We start from the raw sequence: 17,899 nt of genomic DNA on the forward strand, positions 1-17,899 counted from the left end.
GTTCAAGACTTTGCTCCACAGCTTTAGAAGGCCTTGCCTGATGAACTGAGGCATCTTCCTAGTGCATCAGCTCTCACATCCCATAGTTTAATATATTTCTACACATAAGCATCTCAGTTTTAAAGTTTACAACCTCCATCTTGCCATTAGCCACTCTCATCTTCATATTCACATCCTGTACATCCATCCTGTACTGTATACACAGAGAGAAAGGCTTGTAGAGGGCAGGTAGCCTTTAGCTGCCCCCTCTGTGGTTGTATTATCGTTCCTGTTTCCTGCTCTCTCCACAGAAGTTGTCAGATGGCCTTACAGTTACTTTGGAGGTGGAAGGTCACTGATGCCGTCTGGCAGGGCCATGCGGGGGCCATGTCATTGTTTAAAGGCCACGATCTGAGCTTCAGAGCAGGCATGAGAGCAGATACATGCAGGGTTGAGAGGCTGCAGACCCCCAGGGGCCATTCACTCAGCATTTATTCTATCAGTGTGGACAGTGTGGGATGAGATGTGGGTGTGATCAAAGTTTAAACCACAGTCACTTAATCTACAAACTCCTCTCACATCTATAGCTTGTCTGACTTATACTTTGACTGTCACCTAGCTGGCAATGTGTCACACACTTCAGATCGGATGATAGTGTTGCTTTATGTCATTTAAATGTTTGAACATGTTAGCTGGAACAACTTCTCAAGCTACGTAATCACTGGCTGGAGTATTATTATGATTATGGGTTGTCTGTCGTACGTCCATCGGGATCCCGTGAACGTCACATCTCAGTAATGTATTGAGAGAACTAATTAAAATTCATCAGCATGGAACTGATGTGTTGCACAGAGAGTTTATAGCTATTGCTACCTCTTGTACAGTGTAATTAAAACAGTCAGTTTTCATAAAACCACAACACGCTACAGATATGAAAGAGTCAAATAATATATTATATTTTATATACATGCATATCATATTATATATAAATACATTGATTGTGATTTATAGTCTAAGAACAGACAGCAACAGCAGCAAAAACAAACAGACAAAACAATTGATAATATCCTACAATTAGCTGAAATACACAGATGTTCAGTCTAAAAAGAGCAACTATTAGCTATTGTGCTATTAATACAAAAACAATTAACGATATGATACAATTACCTAGAAAAGAGCACAGCTTGGTTTTTGATATATATATATATATATATATACAGTATATATACACACAATATAGTGCTCACTCAAACACACACACACACTACACTCAACCAGCACACATGTATGCACTGCTCACACATTACAGAGAGAGAGATGTGTAGCCACAGAATGAGATGTAGACACACTGGCAGCTCATATACAGAAACACCCTGAGGAAGCCAGGCAGGCAGGCAGGCAGGCAGGCAGGCAGGCAGGCAGGCAGGCAGCCACTGCAATGCAGAATAGAGCTTCCCCCTCTGCTGTGTGCGAGACACACCAATGACTGAGGGGTGGGGGTGGACTGGAGATCCCCTGCTCTGTTATTTCAGTAGTCTGCCTTCCTTTCTCTCTCTGTCTCTTTCTCTCTGTCTGTTTCTTCTTCTGCTCCACCCCTCCCTTTCTGTCTCGTCTCTCACATATCTAATTTCCCACTCACCTCATTTAAACCGAAAACTGCCTTATTGTTATGGAATAACCTCAACCTTAATGTTGACAAAGCAATACAATGGCAATGGTCATTTTTTATCTGTTATAAGATGGATGACATTTAATGTTCTCACAATACATCAATGATTCAATCAGATTATTTTTTCATTAAGTATCATTAAAATGTGGGATATAAAATATGTAACATATATATTACATACTCTTATGTTATACTGTATATACAGTATATATATATATGTATATATATATATATATATATATATATACTGTATATACAGTATATATATATATATGATATAACATTGACGTTTCCAGTATGTTAATATAAGATAGTACTGATTGCCAAAACTACTAAGAAAAAGACCTGATTCTTACAAAAGTTACCAAAATTTAATGCAATTGTAATTAAATTGAAATAACAATTAGTTTGGTAAAATTACAGACATGATAAATGTTTGTATTTGTATTTACTACTTTCAAATAAACTTTATACCTTTTAATAGCAAAGTATGTTATTAGCAGCTTTCTTACTAGATTCTTTCAACGCTTTTGTTTTTAATCTTTAAGCCTTTATGAAGAAAGATGAGAGAAAATAAGGGGAGGGAAAGAGAGACGGGGATCAACATGTAACTAAGTCCTTGGTCAGATGCAGATCAGGGAGATGCTGTTCACTAATGTTTCTCCTTCTCTGCTTTTCTTTGAAAGGAAATAATTTGGTTACCTTAGTTCTATTTTTTCACATCCTCATGTCCAGGCTGCTGCAGACGCTGCTCCTGCTTTGTTTCACACAATCCTCAGTTTATCTGTTTGTGTTGATCTGTTTTGGAGGTGGAGAGTCAGACATCTTTGCTCAGCCACCAAAGAGGTTATCAGCAGGACAAGACACAATGGCTGCAGGTAGTTTAAGATAAAGATAGATACAGATGAGGTAGCAGCTTGTAGAATAATTACAGCTTATAAAGTTCATTAGCTATTTTATCTTCCAGAAACTCTTGTATCGAGTGCTACATCTTGTATTTACTGTGTATGCAAATAGTCATGTGATAATGTCACTCATATGCAAATCAGCATATGCATGATGCTGGCTGCTTTTTGGCTACTTTCCATTCAGAATATCTGACAGAACTGATGTTACGTCTTTGACCCATTTACAAATGAGCTAAACACTTTCCACGTTGCCGTTTGTTTCTGTCACAGTCTCAGTGAGTGATGATCTGGATCATGTGGTGTCTTTCTGCCGGTCAGCACCTTTCCTTCCTGGTTGTACAACATGATTGGTTGTTGTCAGAGCGATCCGAAGTATATCTGTTTTCAAGAAAACACTTTTGTATGACCTAATTTTATATCTGTGAGGATATCAAGTCAAAAGTAACATTTTGAGGCATTGGAGTTGAACTGCAGATCCTTCATATTATCAAGTCATGAGTCATATAACTGATGGCACCTGATGGATGTTGTTTAGAGGAAGGACAGAGACAGGAGTGATATGAGCTTGTGATGTAATCATGAGACAGACCTGCTGTTGATGTTGAGTTCAGCTTCAGCTGTTCCACAATGTGACAGGACACAGACTATGTCTTACCTGCTGGAAGCCAGCCTGCTGTATACCTGTCAACCTGCTGCAGGGTCTGTGTTGGCCTGTCAGATCCAATAAGCATTTCTGTGTGTGTGTGTGTGTGTGTGTGTGTGTGTGTGTGTGTGTGTGTGTGTGTGTGTGGTTTCTTTGTGGGTTCTACAGGGAGTTTGCCAAGGAGAGAGAACGGGTGGAGAAGAGGCAAGAGTTCCTGAAGCTCCGCAGACAACAGCAAATAGAGAGAGAGTTAACTGGATACCTGGAGTGGATCTGCAAAGCAGGTCAAACACACACACGCACACAAGCACACACGCACGCAATCATTAAAGGATCATTCAAATAAAAAAACTTAAGTATAATTGATGTTAAAACAAATATGATATAATCATGCCTACATTAAAGTCAAGTGTGTGTTTGTGTTGCAGAGGAGGTGATGCTGGCTGAGGAAGACAAGAATGCAGAGGAGAAATCCGTGGATGGAGCTTGGTACAAAAGAAAACACAACAACTCTGGTGAGGACCGCTGTGTTCAGAGTCAGCTGTGTAGATAGAAAATAACCATCCAGCACCACGTTGGAGACATAACCATGTGAACACCAGCTAAATGCACCAGAACTGAAACAGAATACACAGAGAGCCTGTATCTAAAAAAGCTATGAGCCATGATATTAGACTTGCAGGGGTGATGTTATTGAGCTTTTAGCTGATGATGTGACAGATGCTCTGTTGAGGTACATTTGTTTCCCACTCCCTAAAATATTCCCAAAGCCCTTGTTTATAGCAGCTGGTGGTCTTTCCTCCTCTTCTCCTCATTCATTATTGCATCACTAACTTCTTCAGTGCATTACCGTCACAAGCTGTCTGTGCATTACTGCAACTGTGCTCATAGAGTATGAGTGCATCCATTCAACATAAACATAGAAGAAGCAGTAAAGTGCTGCGTGACCTGCTGTCAGCGCCCAAACTTTGATTTCCCCACGTTAACAATATCAACAAGTATCAACAATTCCATTATCTGCAGTGAAGACAAGACAAAATGTCTGTGGTGGAAAAGGTCTGTCCCTTTAGTTTCCCCTGTCAAGCTCATTTAGCCCCAATTACCCCTGGTCACCTTTGTGTCGGCCCTATTAACACAAAAAGTGGATTTACACAAACTCAAAGAAGAAATCAAAGAAGACATGAAAATCGAACCCAGAGACCTGAATCAGGAAATTTACCAAAAACTAACAAAAAAGCTAACTAGACATGAATCCAGGCACGAAACCGGCCTGACTGAAGCAGAAGCCTGTTGAAGAGGGACATGACCATGAAAGAAGCTCTGATTAAGTCGATGAAAAAAGTTGGAAGTTGAGTTGGAAGGACGGTCTAGGCGAAATAACATTTGCATGTACCCGGAGAGAAAGAATGCAACTCCACGGTTGAGTTTGTGGAGCAACTTTTGAGGACTGAACTCACAATTGAACCAGAAACCAATCTACAGATCCAGCGCGGCCACAGGGTTCTGGCTCGTAAACCAAAACCCAACTATTGTCGAAGGGTGACGCCTGGCGTTCGATGACGACTATGCAGGTTGTCCAGAAAAGCAAGGCATATACGGGAATAAAGAGGGTCCTAAAGGAGAAAGGCAATCGTTTCCAGACCCGCTTGACAAGATGCACTGGGACTCAGGAACACGCACATATGGCAGTGCACAGGACGCAGTGCAGGAATTGAAGAGGAGAGGTTATCCCATGGAGACACCAGGCCGCAGTACAAAGGATCCGGATCCTGAGATGGAGGAACTTCTTCAGGCTACAACATGTCAGTGTGCAGGGGAGAGGAATACAGATGAGACTACACCTTACAGGAGTTTGAGTGGACCCCTCTAACTAATTATTGCTTTGTCATGGACCAACTTGCCTGGAAGTTCTCTTCCTTTTTCTTTTACTATTTTTGACGTTGGTGTACATGCTGTATATGGGGCTAAATCATCTCTGATCAATGCTGATGACGTCGATTGGACTGCAAATTAAAGGCATGATGTCGGACTACTAGGATGTGTGAAATGGCCTGTTTCACTTCTAGTGAGGGGCCCTCTGGGAGGAGGCTTTCCCCTCTGCCTTCCAACTGGGACTGGGTGGCGAAGAATCAGCCTAACTTGGAAGTCAAGTGTTTCTTTTTTATTTTCCTTATTTGGCACACGTTGTCCAGATGGTCAGGTCTGTGCTATTTTAAGTTGTCTGGAGTTTTATAAATGCAATGCTGGACTGGGTAATGTAAATGCCACATAACAATATAACATTTGTGTCACTTAATGTAAATAGAATGAATAACCCAGTTAAAAGGTCGTTGCTAAATTGAAAAAACAAAAGGCTTAAGTATTATTTCTACAAGAAACCCACCTTCCTCAACAAGAACATGAGAAATTAAAACGGTTTGGTTTTAGAAATCATTCTATTGTTCTTACAAACCTAGCCAGAGGAGGAGGGTAGCTATCCTTATTACAAATGTAGTCCAATTTGAACGCCATAAAGAAATTGGGGAAAAGACTGGAGGTATGTATAAGTGAAAGGACAGCTGGAAAACAATGTTGTGACACTGATCAAATTAAAACTTTGTTTGACATTATTGCCTTAGAGAATGAAGGTATTTTGATATATATTGAGGGGATTTTAATGTAGTCATGAACCATAATTTGGATACAGCAAGTCTTGAGAAAAACAAGATGCATCTGACTAAATGTATTAACACATTGGTGCAGAAAATAGGACATATTGATGTTTACAGATAACTTCACTCTCTAGAAAGAGATTACACACATTATTCAGTACCACATTGTGTGTACTCCAGAATAGACTACTTTTTAATGAACACCGGTGAAAGTTACAGGGCCACAGAGTTTAAAATCGGAGTGGCAGATGTATCAGATCACAAGGCAATCAGCTTGACAATACACCTGAATAGCACAAAAATAAATACAGTATAGAGGCTTAATGTGGGTAATTTAAATAATAAAACAAATGTGAAACAGATAAGGAAAGACATAAAAAGATATAAAGAAGGGAACGATAATGGAGATGTGGATCCTGCTATGAAAGCAGGAAAGCTGATCGCCCTGACAACATAAAAAAAGACACGGTTAGTCACATACAAATACAAAGTAGAAAGCGGAGCTCGACCAATATCGGATTTTTGGGGCCGATGCTGATACCGATATTATGGAGTAAAAAAATTTCGATATCAATATATCGGCCGATATATACAGCATATATATTTAACTTGAATGAAAACAAATGATCAAATATACATAAAATGCTGCTTATATAACTAGACTTGACCCGAGCATTTCCACTGCATTATTGCTTCTTAATAAAAGTATATCGGAGAATATATGCGCTGATATAGATATATCTGTGATAGGCCAATACTGATAAATCGGTCGCGCTCTAGTAGAAAGAGTAAGAGAACTGGAGAGAAAACACAGGATCAGTTGGTACCACAACAAATTAGGGAGACAAGGGGGGAGATTGATGAGATATTCAGGGCAGATATAGAAAAAAGGGCAAGATTTGTGAAGCAGACTTATTATGAATCCAAAAGCAACCAGATGCCTGTGTAAAAAGCAGGCACCTAACACAATCCATAAAATAAGAGACCCTCAAACCAACCAATTATTACATAAGCCAGACAAAATAGAAAGATTAATTGAAGAGTACTATAAGAAACTTTATTCCAAACCACCACCAGCTAATGAAAAAAGGGCTTTTCTTAACTCACCTGACCTGTCATCTTTTGGTGAGATACAGAATGATACCATTACAGCAGAAATTACAGTAAAGGAACTGGAATCAACAATCAGGAGACTAAAGGCCATTAAATCACCTGGTAGCAATGGGTTTCCATCAGAATGGTACAAGGTCCTTGAGAAGAGCTAACACCTTTGCTTTGGTCCTGTTTTAACTGAACCCTTAAACAGGCCAGGGCTCCTCCATCATGGAAAGAAGCTATTATTACCATCTTACCTAAGGAAGGCAAAGATAAAGAACAATCCAAAAACTTTAGGCCGGTTTCACTTTTAAATGTATACTACAATTTGTTTACCTGAATCATTTGCAAAAGATTTGACAGTTTCGTACCAGACCTGATTGATGAAGAGCAAACTGGATTTATTAGAGGGCGTCAAACACAGGACAGTATCAGAAGAAGCCTCCATATTGTAGACAACGTTAAAAAAAAAGGTACAAGTATGGTTCTGGTTAGTTTGGACACAGAAAAAGTGTGTTTTTAACTGAAGTATTAAAGAGATCAGGTTTTTGGTGAAAATGCAGTTTGGTGTATTAAAACTATTTATCATGAGCCCACAGCCAGGATTAAGGTAAATGGAAACCTGTCTAATAAGATCCAGTTGGAGAGATGCTCAAGGCAGGGCTGTTGTCTTTCTCCTACTCTCTGCTTCATATGCTGAGCCCCTAACACAAGCCAGAAGGCAGAATGAAGACCTACAAGGTGTTAATATTGGGGGAAATGAACATGTCATTGGACTTTTTGCGGACAACGTCATTATTTTTCTTGAATGAACAGATATATGTTTCCCAGTCCTAATGAACCTACTGGAAGCTTATGGATACTACTTGAGTACAACAAAAACAGAGCAGACCGGACTACGAGTCCCAATGGAAAGAAATGGAAAGGGAAATTCAGGGTTACCAGACCCAAATTTTGTTGAGGGACTAATACTTGGCAGGGGTTATGAGACATGCCATGGATCCAATAATAACATTTACACTAGAAATATGAAATGTTGTAGAAAAATACGAACTAAAGAAGGAGGTTCCTATACTGAGGTGACTCAAGCCAGGGATGTATGACTCAATATTAAAAGAATGGACAAAAAGGCATGACGGCAATATGCATATCAAAAAATGGGGAATTTATGTTTTTCCAACATTTAAAGGCAAAATATGATCTCGTAAACAGATTTTTTTTATGTGAGAAGATTTGAGTGACAGGTGGGTGAACGTATGCTTGTAACAAGCTGGCATGCACCAAAGTCGAGGGTCAACACAGCAGATAGTTTGAAATATTTTTCATTTTTTCAAACAATATATAGTCAAATATACAGTAACAGTAACACTATATTATATATGCAACTGGCTTGTTCCATACTGTTAGACTCACCACCATCTGGGCAGCCTCCTGAGTTATTAGGACATTTCCACCAACACTGTTGGTGTATGTGTCAATGTGTGTTTACTCACACATTCTGCTGTGTGTTGAAGTGTCCTTGAGCAATATACTAAACCCCAAATTGCCCTTATGGCTGTTTCATCAGTGACTGTGATGTATGTGTGTGTGAATGGGTGATTGTGGCTCATGTTGAATGGTCTCTAAGACTAGCGAAGCGCTGTATGAGTGAAGTCCATTAACCATCTACAGGTCAGAGTGGGAGAGAGATTTTCACCTTGAGCAGAATCAAAGAGGAATTGTGAGAGAAAGGATGTTTCTTACTGAACTTTATTAAGAGCTTTAAGAATCAGAGTTAAATCAGTTTATCTTCTTTATGGCATGTGTGATTGATTTCTTTCTATATTGTATTTGCAGTGCTGAAAAGGACAAAGAAAAGTAAGAATGACCTCATCAACGCAGAGGAAGGCGAGGACCACTTCACTGACATCTCATCTGTTGGTGAGGATGACACCTGACACACAATATTTGCCATATTATTCCAAGTCTCCAAGCTAAAGGGTGACAAAGATCAGACTTCAAAAACACACAAAAACATAGAAACAGAGAGAGAGACATCATCATCTCATCCCCCAAATTCTTCTCTGTGGTTGAGAGATCTCATGTTCTCTCTAAAATTTGAAACAAAATTATGAGAAATTAATTTCAGCCTGAGCTGCTTCTGGCAGCTGCTGTTGTCTAACAATAGAATAGACTCAGTTTCTCCACAATCTTTTCTATGCCCTGGTGCTGATGATGATGATGATGATGATGAGCAAATTCGTGCAAAATGATGCTTCTTACATCACTCATGTTGCAATAATTAACAAACATCAAACCTAAAATCATTATATTGATTCTTTATCAATTTTAAAATAATAATGTGGCTGTGACTGTGGCTAAAATACCATTGTTTATGAGAGTCCACTTGAGGTCCTGTGGTTGATCTCAGAATTCAACAGCTGCCATAGCTCACATGTAGATCCATTAAAGGTGCCATATTTCACACGTTTTTACTTCTCCTCTCTCCGGCTTCTCTCTGGAGCTCTAGAAACAACAGGTCAGTGAACCAATCAGAAGAGAGGAGGCTCTGAGACTCTATTCGGATTGGCTGACTGTTTTCTGAGTGATCCAATAAAAATATAGCAGATATCAGGCAAACACTCAAACAAACCAAATCCTGCAAGGTTGGGTGGTGGGTCCAGGTGGGTGGGGCTTGGTGTCTGCTTTGTTGTGACATCACAAAGTTCCAGCTGGTTTTAAGGCTCAGTTTCTCAATACAGGCTGTGTGCATTTCTCTCTGGACTGAGGCTTTGATACTTTCACAGTATTAATATAGAACCTAGACCTGCTTTATAATCAAACAACACATGGACAGAGACCTTTATACTGTATCGACCTTTAATACTGACCGCTGAGGTAGCTAGTTTGTTATGAGATACTCATATAAAAGAGCATCTGCCATGGTGTAAAATTTACACCATGGCAGATGCATTTAGTGTAACAAAACACTTCATGAATAAAGAAATCTAAATTTCATTGGATTTGTGTACAATGTCCACAGTTTGAGTCCCAGACACAGACCTTTGTTTCATGTCATGGTCCTCTCATGCCCTTTCCTGTTTCTCTCTCTTCAAATAAAATCTAAAAAAAATCATATTCCTTCCCAGCCAGGGTGGGCAGAGATATAGTTCTATATAATGGGCCAAATTCAAGAGGATTTTCCTCTGCAGAACCTCAACAGGACAACTGCGCGAGCACACTGATCAAGACTGAGATAAACATCTTAATTACAGATGTAGATATTGTCAGATAAGGAAATCATGGGTAGAGGCAGAAACAATATTAGAAAAAGAAAGAAAGAATTTTAAAAAGGTACTACTTATTAACAAACACACTGTTTACAAAAGACTATTAAAAAAAATTTTTGTTTTTACTGTGAAAACGTAGATGTGTTAGAGTGGGACTTGAGGTGTTACAGTCAGACTCAGATGTCTGGATTAAAATAGACGAGGAAATAATTAGCTCACTCGTCTTCCTGTGCCAGTAATGAAATTCTAATAGAACCATTTTTCTCCTTCCTCCTTGTGTCCTGTCCCACTTGACATTTGGGCTTGATTTAAGTTACAGGAGGTTTAATATAGTACAGGCTAAATGGGAGCAGGGAGAGAAGACGTGAAGACTCCAGCGCTTCACTGTGGTTACATCACAGTTAAAGCTTGTCACAATATGGAGAATGTATAAGTTAATTATATCACATTCATTCATTCATTTATTCATTTGTCCCATCATTAGAACGGCAGTAGTGGAACTCACCTTTATAATATGTATTCTGGCCTGTACTGGAGAGTGCCGACTTCACTACATTTCTCTGAAGTCAGATAATTGAATCTTATCGTGATGTTAGAACCAAAGCAACTCCACTCAACCCAGTCTTGATTTGGTGAGACCACCTCAGTCTTAGGCTCGGTAACTTTATTGCCATTTTGTATGTTTTGTTCCAACTGCACCCCCAGGGTCGCCGTTTGCCCGGGCCAGCGTGAAGAGCAAGAACGAGAACTCGTCCTACTTCAGGAGGAAAGAGAAGAGGATCCGCTTCACCATCCGTCGCCTGGTCAAGTCCCAGAGCTTCTACTGGACTGTGTTGTGTCTGGTTGGCCTCAACACATTGTGTGTAGCCATAGTCCACTATGACCAGCCTGAGTGGCTCACCTATGCCCTATGTGAGCACGAGCAACCTTATTAGTATTATTGTATTAGATGATTTATAACACATTTAACCACTGACCTGGTTTTTACTACACAGAGAATTCAAAATGAAGCTAAGTAATGGCAATTTACCTCTTATAAATAAAAAAGTTGAACTCATTATCAATAAAACCCACTACTGTTTAATTCAAAACACTCAGTGGTTTCACCTACTAGAGCTTTACTTGTACTGGTATCAGAAGCTTATGGTGGATAATGTTAAAGATTGTTGTACATTTATGACTGACAACAGTGAGCCAGTGTGCTGACTGCTCTCTGCTGGTGCTACTGTTTTAGCATTTAATATTATCCTGAAATTATCACTGGAGACCACAGTGGACACAAAAGTCACATAGTTTTGTTTCAGTGTTGCTTAAACAAATACAAATACTGTCTTAGGAGCACTGCATTAAAATGCATTACTGCCAACTGTAACTGCAACAGAATCATTTCAAGATGCCAGTATGTGACAGGTACAGAAGCCCAGAAAGGCCATACCCACAAATATTTTTTATCATGTTATCTCTAGATAACAAAGCTTGTTTTCTCATTATAATTACATTGTTGAAAATGTCCGGATGATGCATTAATCAAAGAATCAGAGAATATTTCAGTCAAGGGCGGAAAACACACTATGTCTTTTCATACAAGATCATTTTCAGATTAGTCCTTGTCAGCTATCGAGTTACTAAGGATTGTTGCTAAGGAGGAGTGTTACTGCGACTTAATGTACAAGGGTCAGTCAAATTCGTTTTCTCCTGATAATATCTTGTTATCTCGGGATATTGAGCTTTGTTATCTTGACATAACGGGATAAAAAATATTTGCGAGTATGGCCTTTTTGGACATCCGTAGACAGGACTGTGCCATCAGAAAGCAGGATTCACATTAATAACAAGGTATGGTAAGTACAGTTTGTAGCCAGTTTGAGTTCCCTTGACCCTATGAAGGTGGAACCTCAGCTTTCAATCAGCTTTAACCATTCACCTGTATAAAAGGTTGGATATAGACCAACTTTATTCAATTCTACCCATTGTAAGACACTTCAAATAACCGTAACATAGCCTTGCTTGTTTACTGATATTGTATGACACCTGTTTCCTTTTGTTCTCTATCTGTTCAATAAAAAGACATGACTGTGTTGCCTTAGATTTAGTCTCCAACAGGGAAACTGCAGAAAAAAAACATGAGCAAACACACGTCTCACACACTCCAACATGGGAGAGTGCGGCGATTATCTACCGAGACAACAGACTCTTTCTGTGTCTTGTTTGCTGTGGACACAGCTGAACAGGCAGCAGCAGCTCAGCTCTATTGAATTGTGGAAAAAAGCAGCAGGGCCCCTTTTTAACCGGGGTCATTGATCTGTGTGTTTTCTTCCTCCCTGGACAGACCTGGCTGAGTTTGTATTCCTGGGCCTGTTTCTGGCAGAGATGTCCATGAAAATGTACGGCCTGGGACCCCAGAACTACTTCCACTCCTCCTTCAATTGTTTTGACTTTGGGGTGAGTCTCATTCAGCTGGGAGTTCAGTCAGTGCACAGTGTGTTTCAGAGTGTGAGCATGTGGAGTATAATTTGTGTAATGTTCCAGATTATTGCCAGACTTAAAAGAATGACAGTGTTTATAGTGGTTAAATAATTGATCAAACTGTGTTCACAGGTGATTATTGGAAGTATTTTTGAGGTGATCTGGGCTGCCATCAAACCTGGGGCCTCATTTGGCATTAGTGTCTTGCGAGCTCTGAGATTGCTCAGGATCTTCAAAGTCACCAAGTGAGTCATCAAAAATGTGTGTCTGTGTGCTGGGAACACTGGTCGTGTCAGATATAATCCAGTTTGTCTGTGTGTGTAGGTACTGGAACTCTCTGAGGAACCTGGTGGTGTCCCTCCTCAACTCCATGAAGTCCATCATCAGTCTCTTATTCCTGCTCTTCCTCTTCATCGTGGTCTTCGCTCTGCTGGGCATGCAGCTGTTTGGTGGCCAGTGAGTAACCTGTTCCTACTGCTGCTGTTTGTAGTGAAGAAATAAAACACCCTTATCTTAAGCCTTTGAATGGAATTGATGCAGTTTGCATCAAAAACAGCACAGTGTCTGCTTTGGTTTTGGGGGCGGTCCCCCAAGAAAATGTTATGTTATTTTACTAAAAACCACTAAAGACCATTATCATTTTGAAATATATAAAACAACAGCACTGGCTCTTGTTTTGCACAGTGCAGCCAGACATTAGCATGAACAGTAAGTAAGTGGTTGAGTCGAGTTGTGACATCTGTGATTCTTGAGGGAGAGAAAGAGAACAGGACATGTTAAAGCTGTTGTTAAGATGTGTTGAGATTATTTATTACGAAAATGGTTGAGACTGGTATGATTTTATTTTTCACAGTTTTCAAAAGCTCTCTGTTATGTTATTATTACAACCCTTATTTTCCTTGAAATGAGAAAAGAACATTTATTTATTTTTAGAGAAGTTGTTAGTATTATTTATAATCCATCCAGCCCCTAATTAACAGAAAAAATATTTTCTTAAAATCAGGCCAACACGTATCCTTTCTCTCCAGAGTAGTGGGAACTCTCAGCATAGTTTGTTCCATTCGTTACCATTTGTTCACTTAGCTAGTTATTATTATCATTATTATTATTGTTATCTAGCTAAGCTAATTGTTGTATGTTGATGTCTTTAATGTAAAAAGATATTTTCATGTTATCAGGACATACAGACTTATATCAAACAAACTTACCACAAGAAAAATCTCTCGTTATAACAATATACTATTTATTTATGTGATAACTTATTGTAATAAAAGAGTGATAACTATTCACATCATAACCAGATAAGTTTGCGGTGGACTGGCCCAAAACAACGACACTGCACTGAACCATAAGACTGTACGTCGACCACTTTTTGTAAAACATGTATTTCATTGTTTTTAAAGGTCAACTTTATTCATGGTTAGTTAGCCAGCCTGCCCACCACAGTGAAGTTGGTTTTAGGTTGGATATTGGGCAGCAACAGCTGTGCACCTGTAATGTTCCAGAGCAAGGGCTCGGAGCTGGGCTGACCATCCTCTTGCTGCCAACACTGGGTGAAACTGAGGAAGAAGACGCCGCTGGATCTAGAGGTCAAATGATCAACCTTAAACTAACTTCACTGCGGTAGCCAGCCTTGGTAACAGTGCAGTGGGTAATCTTTCCATGTCCAGGCTCTGACTAGATGAGAAGGACAAAATAAATCATGAAAATTCATGATGTTCAACTTCATTCCAACAACAAGGAGAACAACTCAAATAAGTGATGAGACCATAAACTTCAATGGGTTGTTGTGAGACTGTGTTCAATTAGGGGCACAAGATAAATATTTGCACCGGGGCAAATCCCATTTAATGTTAGGCTACTGGTTGGAAGCGTTGCTACGACTGATCCAAAACAGATCCCTATCTGACTGACATTTTTTTGTATTGTGGCAGGTCACAGAGATCTATCAGTAAGTGAGGCTGTTAGTAGTTTCACAGAATATTGCCAAGAGATATTCTGTGAATTTATCGACAAGAGTTGATAAATGTCTTTGGCATCATTGGTGAAAAAATGAGAAATAGAAGCTGGTCGGCTCTTCTACTGAAGCACAGAAAACATGGTAGTAGTAAACATAACTACACCAACACACTCTTTCACATGTTGAAATACCTTGGCAAACCACATGTCTTATTCCTAGATCCTATTCATCTTCATTATTATGTCACACATAGATTCAGATAAGCTCCTCCCAGAGCAGGTGAACCCCTGAGTGGAATCTTTACAACACTCCAGAGTCACACATTGACATCATCATATCTCAAAGTACGCACTCAGGACCTGGAGAGTCTTCCCAAATGGTATTATGTGACTAATTCAAGGCCAGCATCAGGCACTTGGACGACAAACAGAGTGAAATGTCTTTCAGCCATTATGTTGCCCCCTGCTGGAACCAGCTCCCAGTGGAGATCAAATCTGCCCAATCTGCCTTATTTAAACCTTCTTTTAATCATTTCATCTTGCACTTTAATTAGATATCATATGTTTTATAATCTGTATTTTTATTCAGAGCTGGAGGAATATTGTTTTCAGGTTGTCCATCCGTCCCTTTCTCATGGACACGATATCTCAGTAACTCAACAACTTCTTCAAATTTGGCACAAACGTTCATTTGGACTCAAGGATGAACTGATTAGATTTTGGGGTTCAAAGGTCAAAGTTCGAGGGCTTGGTAACCTCAGAAAACATTTTTTAGCCATACTCGACTTCACACAGCAATTATGCCAAAATTTCATACAAATATTTTCTATGACTCTGGATAAACAGGATGCAACCTGAAACTAGTCTGAGTGGAGGAGGCAGACAACCACCAGGAGGTGATTCTAGTTTATGCATCTTTTATTTCTCTTTTTTCTCTGTAGAGTAAATGGAAACATTATGGTTATGATAAATTTTTGTCCTTGCCTTAATGCTCCAGAATCCTTGGGGTAATTTCTTAGTCTTGAAGTATATATGCTCTCAGAAGAGATACAGCTCTGTGGCCATTATAAGGCATCACAAGCTGAATACTGTTTCACCACAAGGATAAGGTCCTCTCTGTTTTCAAACCTGCTCTGCTTCCAGAGAGACTTTCATTAGCTGATCTCGTCCTTCAAATAGACGAGGGACAGTGTACATGAGAATTGGACGTCCACTTGGAGCCACTGCAAGTGGAAGGGGCCTTATTTTGTCCCACAGGCAAAACGTTTAAATCAGGAATAAAAAATATCTGCGTCCAGCAACGTGCAGCCAAAATATGAAGACAGCCCTGAGCATAAAACTCTCTCTACAAGACTAATAATGACGCCCAGGATGACATTGTGCCAACACTGTGCAGTGAATAGAAAGCAACAGGACGCTTATTGTAGCATCCCCCAGGTATTGCTTATTGTTACGTCACCAGCATCAGGGGCGTTAGGGGGTTGTTACTGTTAAGTGTGTTTTGGTTCATGTGAATAATCATAAGCGAGTTGTTTGAATAATAATGACCCTTTTATTTTGCATTGTCTAGTTTGTTATTTTACTTTCATTGTTCAGCCAGCTGCTGTGAGAGTCAGTTTAGTAGCATTTTAAAAGCAGCACCTCAATAAACTCAGGAATGAAAGTCACTCATGGATCACAGGGACTTATGGGTTAGCTCCGTTTGGACGTCACTGCTAATTAGCGAGGGTGGACCTAACCATTTTAAATGAATGAAGGGAGCAGCTGTAGCAACTCTTGACAATTACACCAATTGTGTTACTGCAGCTGTGAAAACAAACGATAATTGAGCCATTATTGACTCTTCAACAAAGCCAAACTCCATAATTACATTTACTCTTCTTCAGCATTGTTATGAGGATTCAACGACAATATCACCATGATCCACTTCTCAACTTCTTCTCTCAATTTCTGCTGAGACTTAAAGATTGCCAAGTAGAGAATAGGGCTGTGGTCAAAAAGTCTAAATAATCTCCTCTCTAACCTCTTCTCCTCGACCTCGATGGAAAATGTCCTGAAGTCATGGAACGGTGTGAAGGAGAGTTCATAAGGACTCAGGAAAAGAATCTTTATTTATAACAGAAGGACGGCATATAGTCTGCCTACTCCTTTCTTTAAAACAAACCTAAAACAGAAAAGATATATACAAGTAGAAAGAGTTGAGCCATTAAATTAATAATTCAATAAAAACAAGCAGCTCAGTAAGACTAGAATTAATTATATTCAGACATAAGTAGATTTTATTTATATTTTATTAATTTTGACTTTTTTATAGTGTGTTAAGTAGAGAAAATGATTTTTTTCGTGCAGTGAGCGGGGGTTTTCAAACAGCATTGGGATTGTTATGAAGACGATAAAGATGATCTGCTAGTTTTTCATAATGAAGAAGAAACCTATAGTCAATCTTCAGTCGATCGGACAAAGATTGTGTCACAAACATAAAACAGCTGCTCTGATATTTCTACATTTACATTCTACATTTTCTACATTTGTTTCGTCATTTAAAATGTTGCTACAGCAAGGAATTGTGGGATGGCATTTCTCCTTTCCTTTCCTAAAGGAAGGTCCAGTGTTTCCTATGCTGAAGGAGATAAGATAGGAAGCACTGAAGCTCCTTTCCTTATCATGTAGAGAAGTGGAGCAGCTCTGATCATGGCTGCTGCTCAGAGACTTCAGCTCATTTCACTCAGTTTGAACCTTCCTGAGAAAAAAGATTTTTCAACCTCAGCCTAGCTATGCTGCCTTGCTAAGTGGCTCTTTAGAAGCCATCATTCGCTTTAAGCCTTTTATATTTTATTGCTTTAATTGAGATGTTCCAGGGCTGGATATTTTATTAGAAATAGATACATATTTATTTAATTTATATAAATATATTCACATTTCTACCCACAAGTGGTAAATATGTATATACCACTTGTTGGTAACTTTTTTCTCAAAAGTTATGAAGTAAGGCCTGCTGGGAAATCCTAATCTGACCAATGTGCTCAGCCGCAGATGTTCTTCAGGAAATGGATGATTCAGTTTGCATCATAATGTTTATAGGTCCAAACAAAGGAGCGGCGCTCAGGAGAGGAAGGATAGAAGAGAACAGGAGGAGTTCACTGCTAAACTGACAATATTAGATACGTTTTTACTCACCACATTTCAAGTTTATGGAATGTTAGTACGTTGACAAGCAGCCAGAGGCTAACGTTAGCTTGATTGGCTATACTATCATTAGA

General features: G+C 39.3%; 1 protein-coding gene across 8 annotated transcripts in view; it reads left to right on the forward strand.

Annotated features, from left to right (window-relative positions):
- The window catches only part of cacna1ba (calcium channel, voltage-dependent, N type, alpha 1B subunit, a), a 161,479-nt gene that overhangs the window by 70,959 nt on the left and 72,621 nt on the right, over positions 1-17,899 (forward strand). For 5 of the 8 annotated variants that reach the window (XM_056376769.1, XM_056376764.1, XM_056376763.1 and 2 more), the window contains exons 8-14: positions 3,368-3,483; positions 3,628-3,714; positions 8,782-8,863; positions 10,909-11,126; positions 12,544-12,656; positions 12,813-12,925; positions 13,005-13,136. In XM_056376769.1, the coding sequence (XP_056232744.1) occupies positions 3,368-3,483; positions 3,628-3,714; positions 8,782-8,863; positions 10,909-11,126; positions 12,544-12,656; positions 12,813-12,925; positions 13,005-13,136 (861 nt within the window). Of the gene's footprint in view, positions 1-3,367; positions 3,484-3,627; positions 3,715-8,781; positions 8,866-10,908; positions 11,127-12,543; positions 12,657-12,812; positions 12,926-13,004; positions 13,137-17,899 lie in introns of all 8 variants that reach the window. The other 3 variants (XM_056376765.1, XM_056376770.1, XM_056376768.1) reach the window with 1 other exon arrangement.

The sequence above is a fragment of the Seriola aureovittata genome, chromosome 5 (genome assembly GCF_021018895.1).
Source record: "Seriola aureovittata isolate HTS-2021-v1 ecotype China chromosome 5, ASM2101889v1, whole genome shotgun sequence".
In the NCBI taxonomy this organism is placed as follows: domain Eukaryota; kingdom Metazoa; phylum Chordata; class Actinopteri; order Carangiformes; family Carangidae; genus Seriola; species Seriola aureovittata.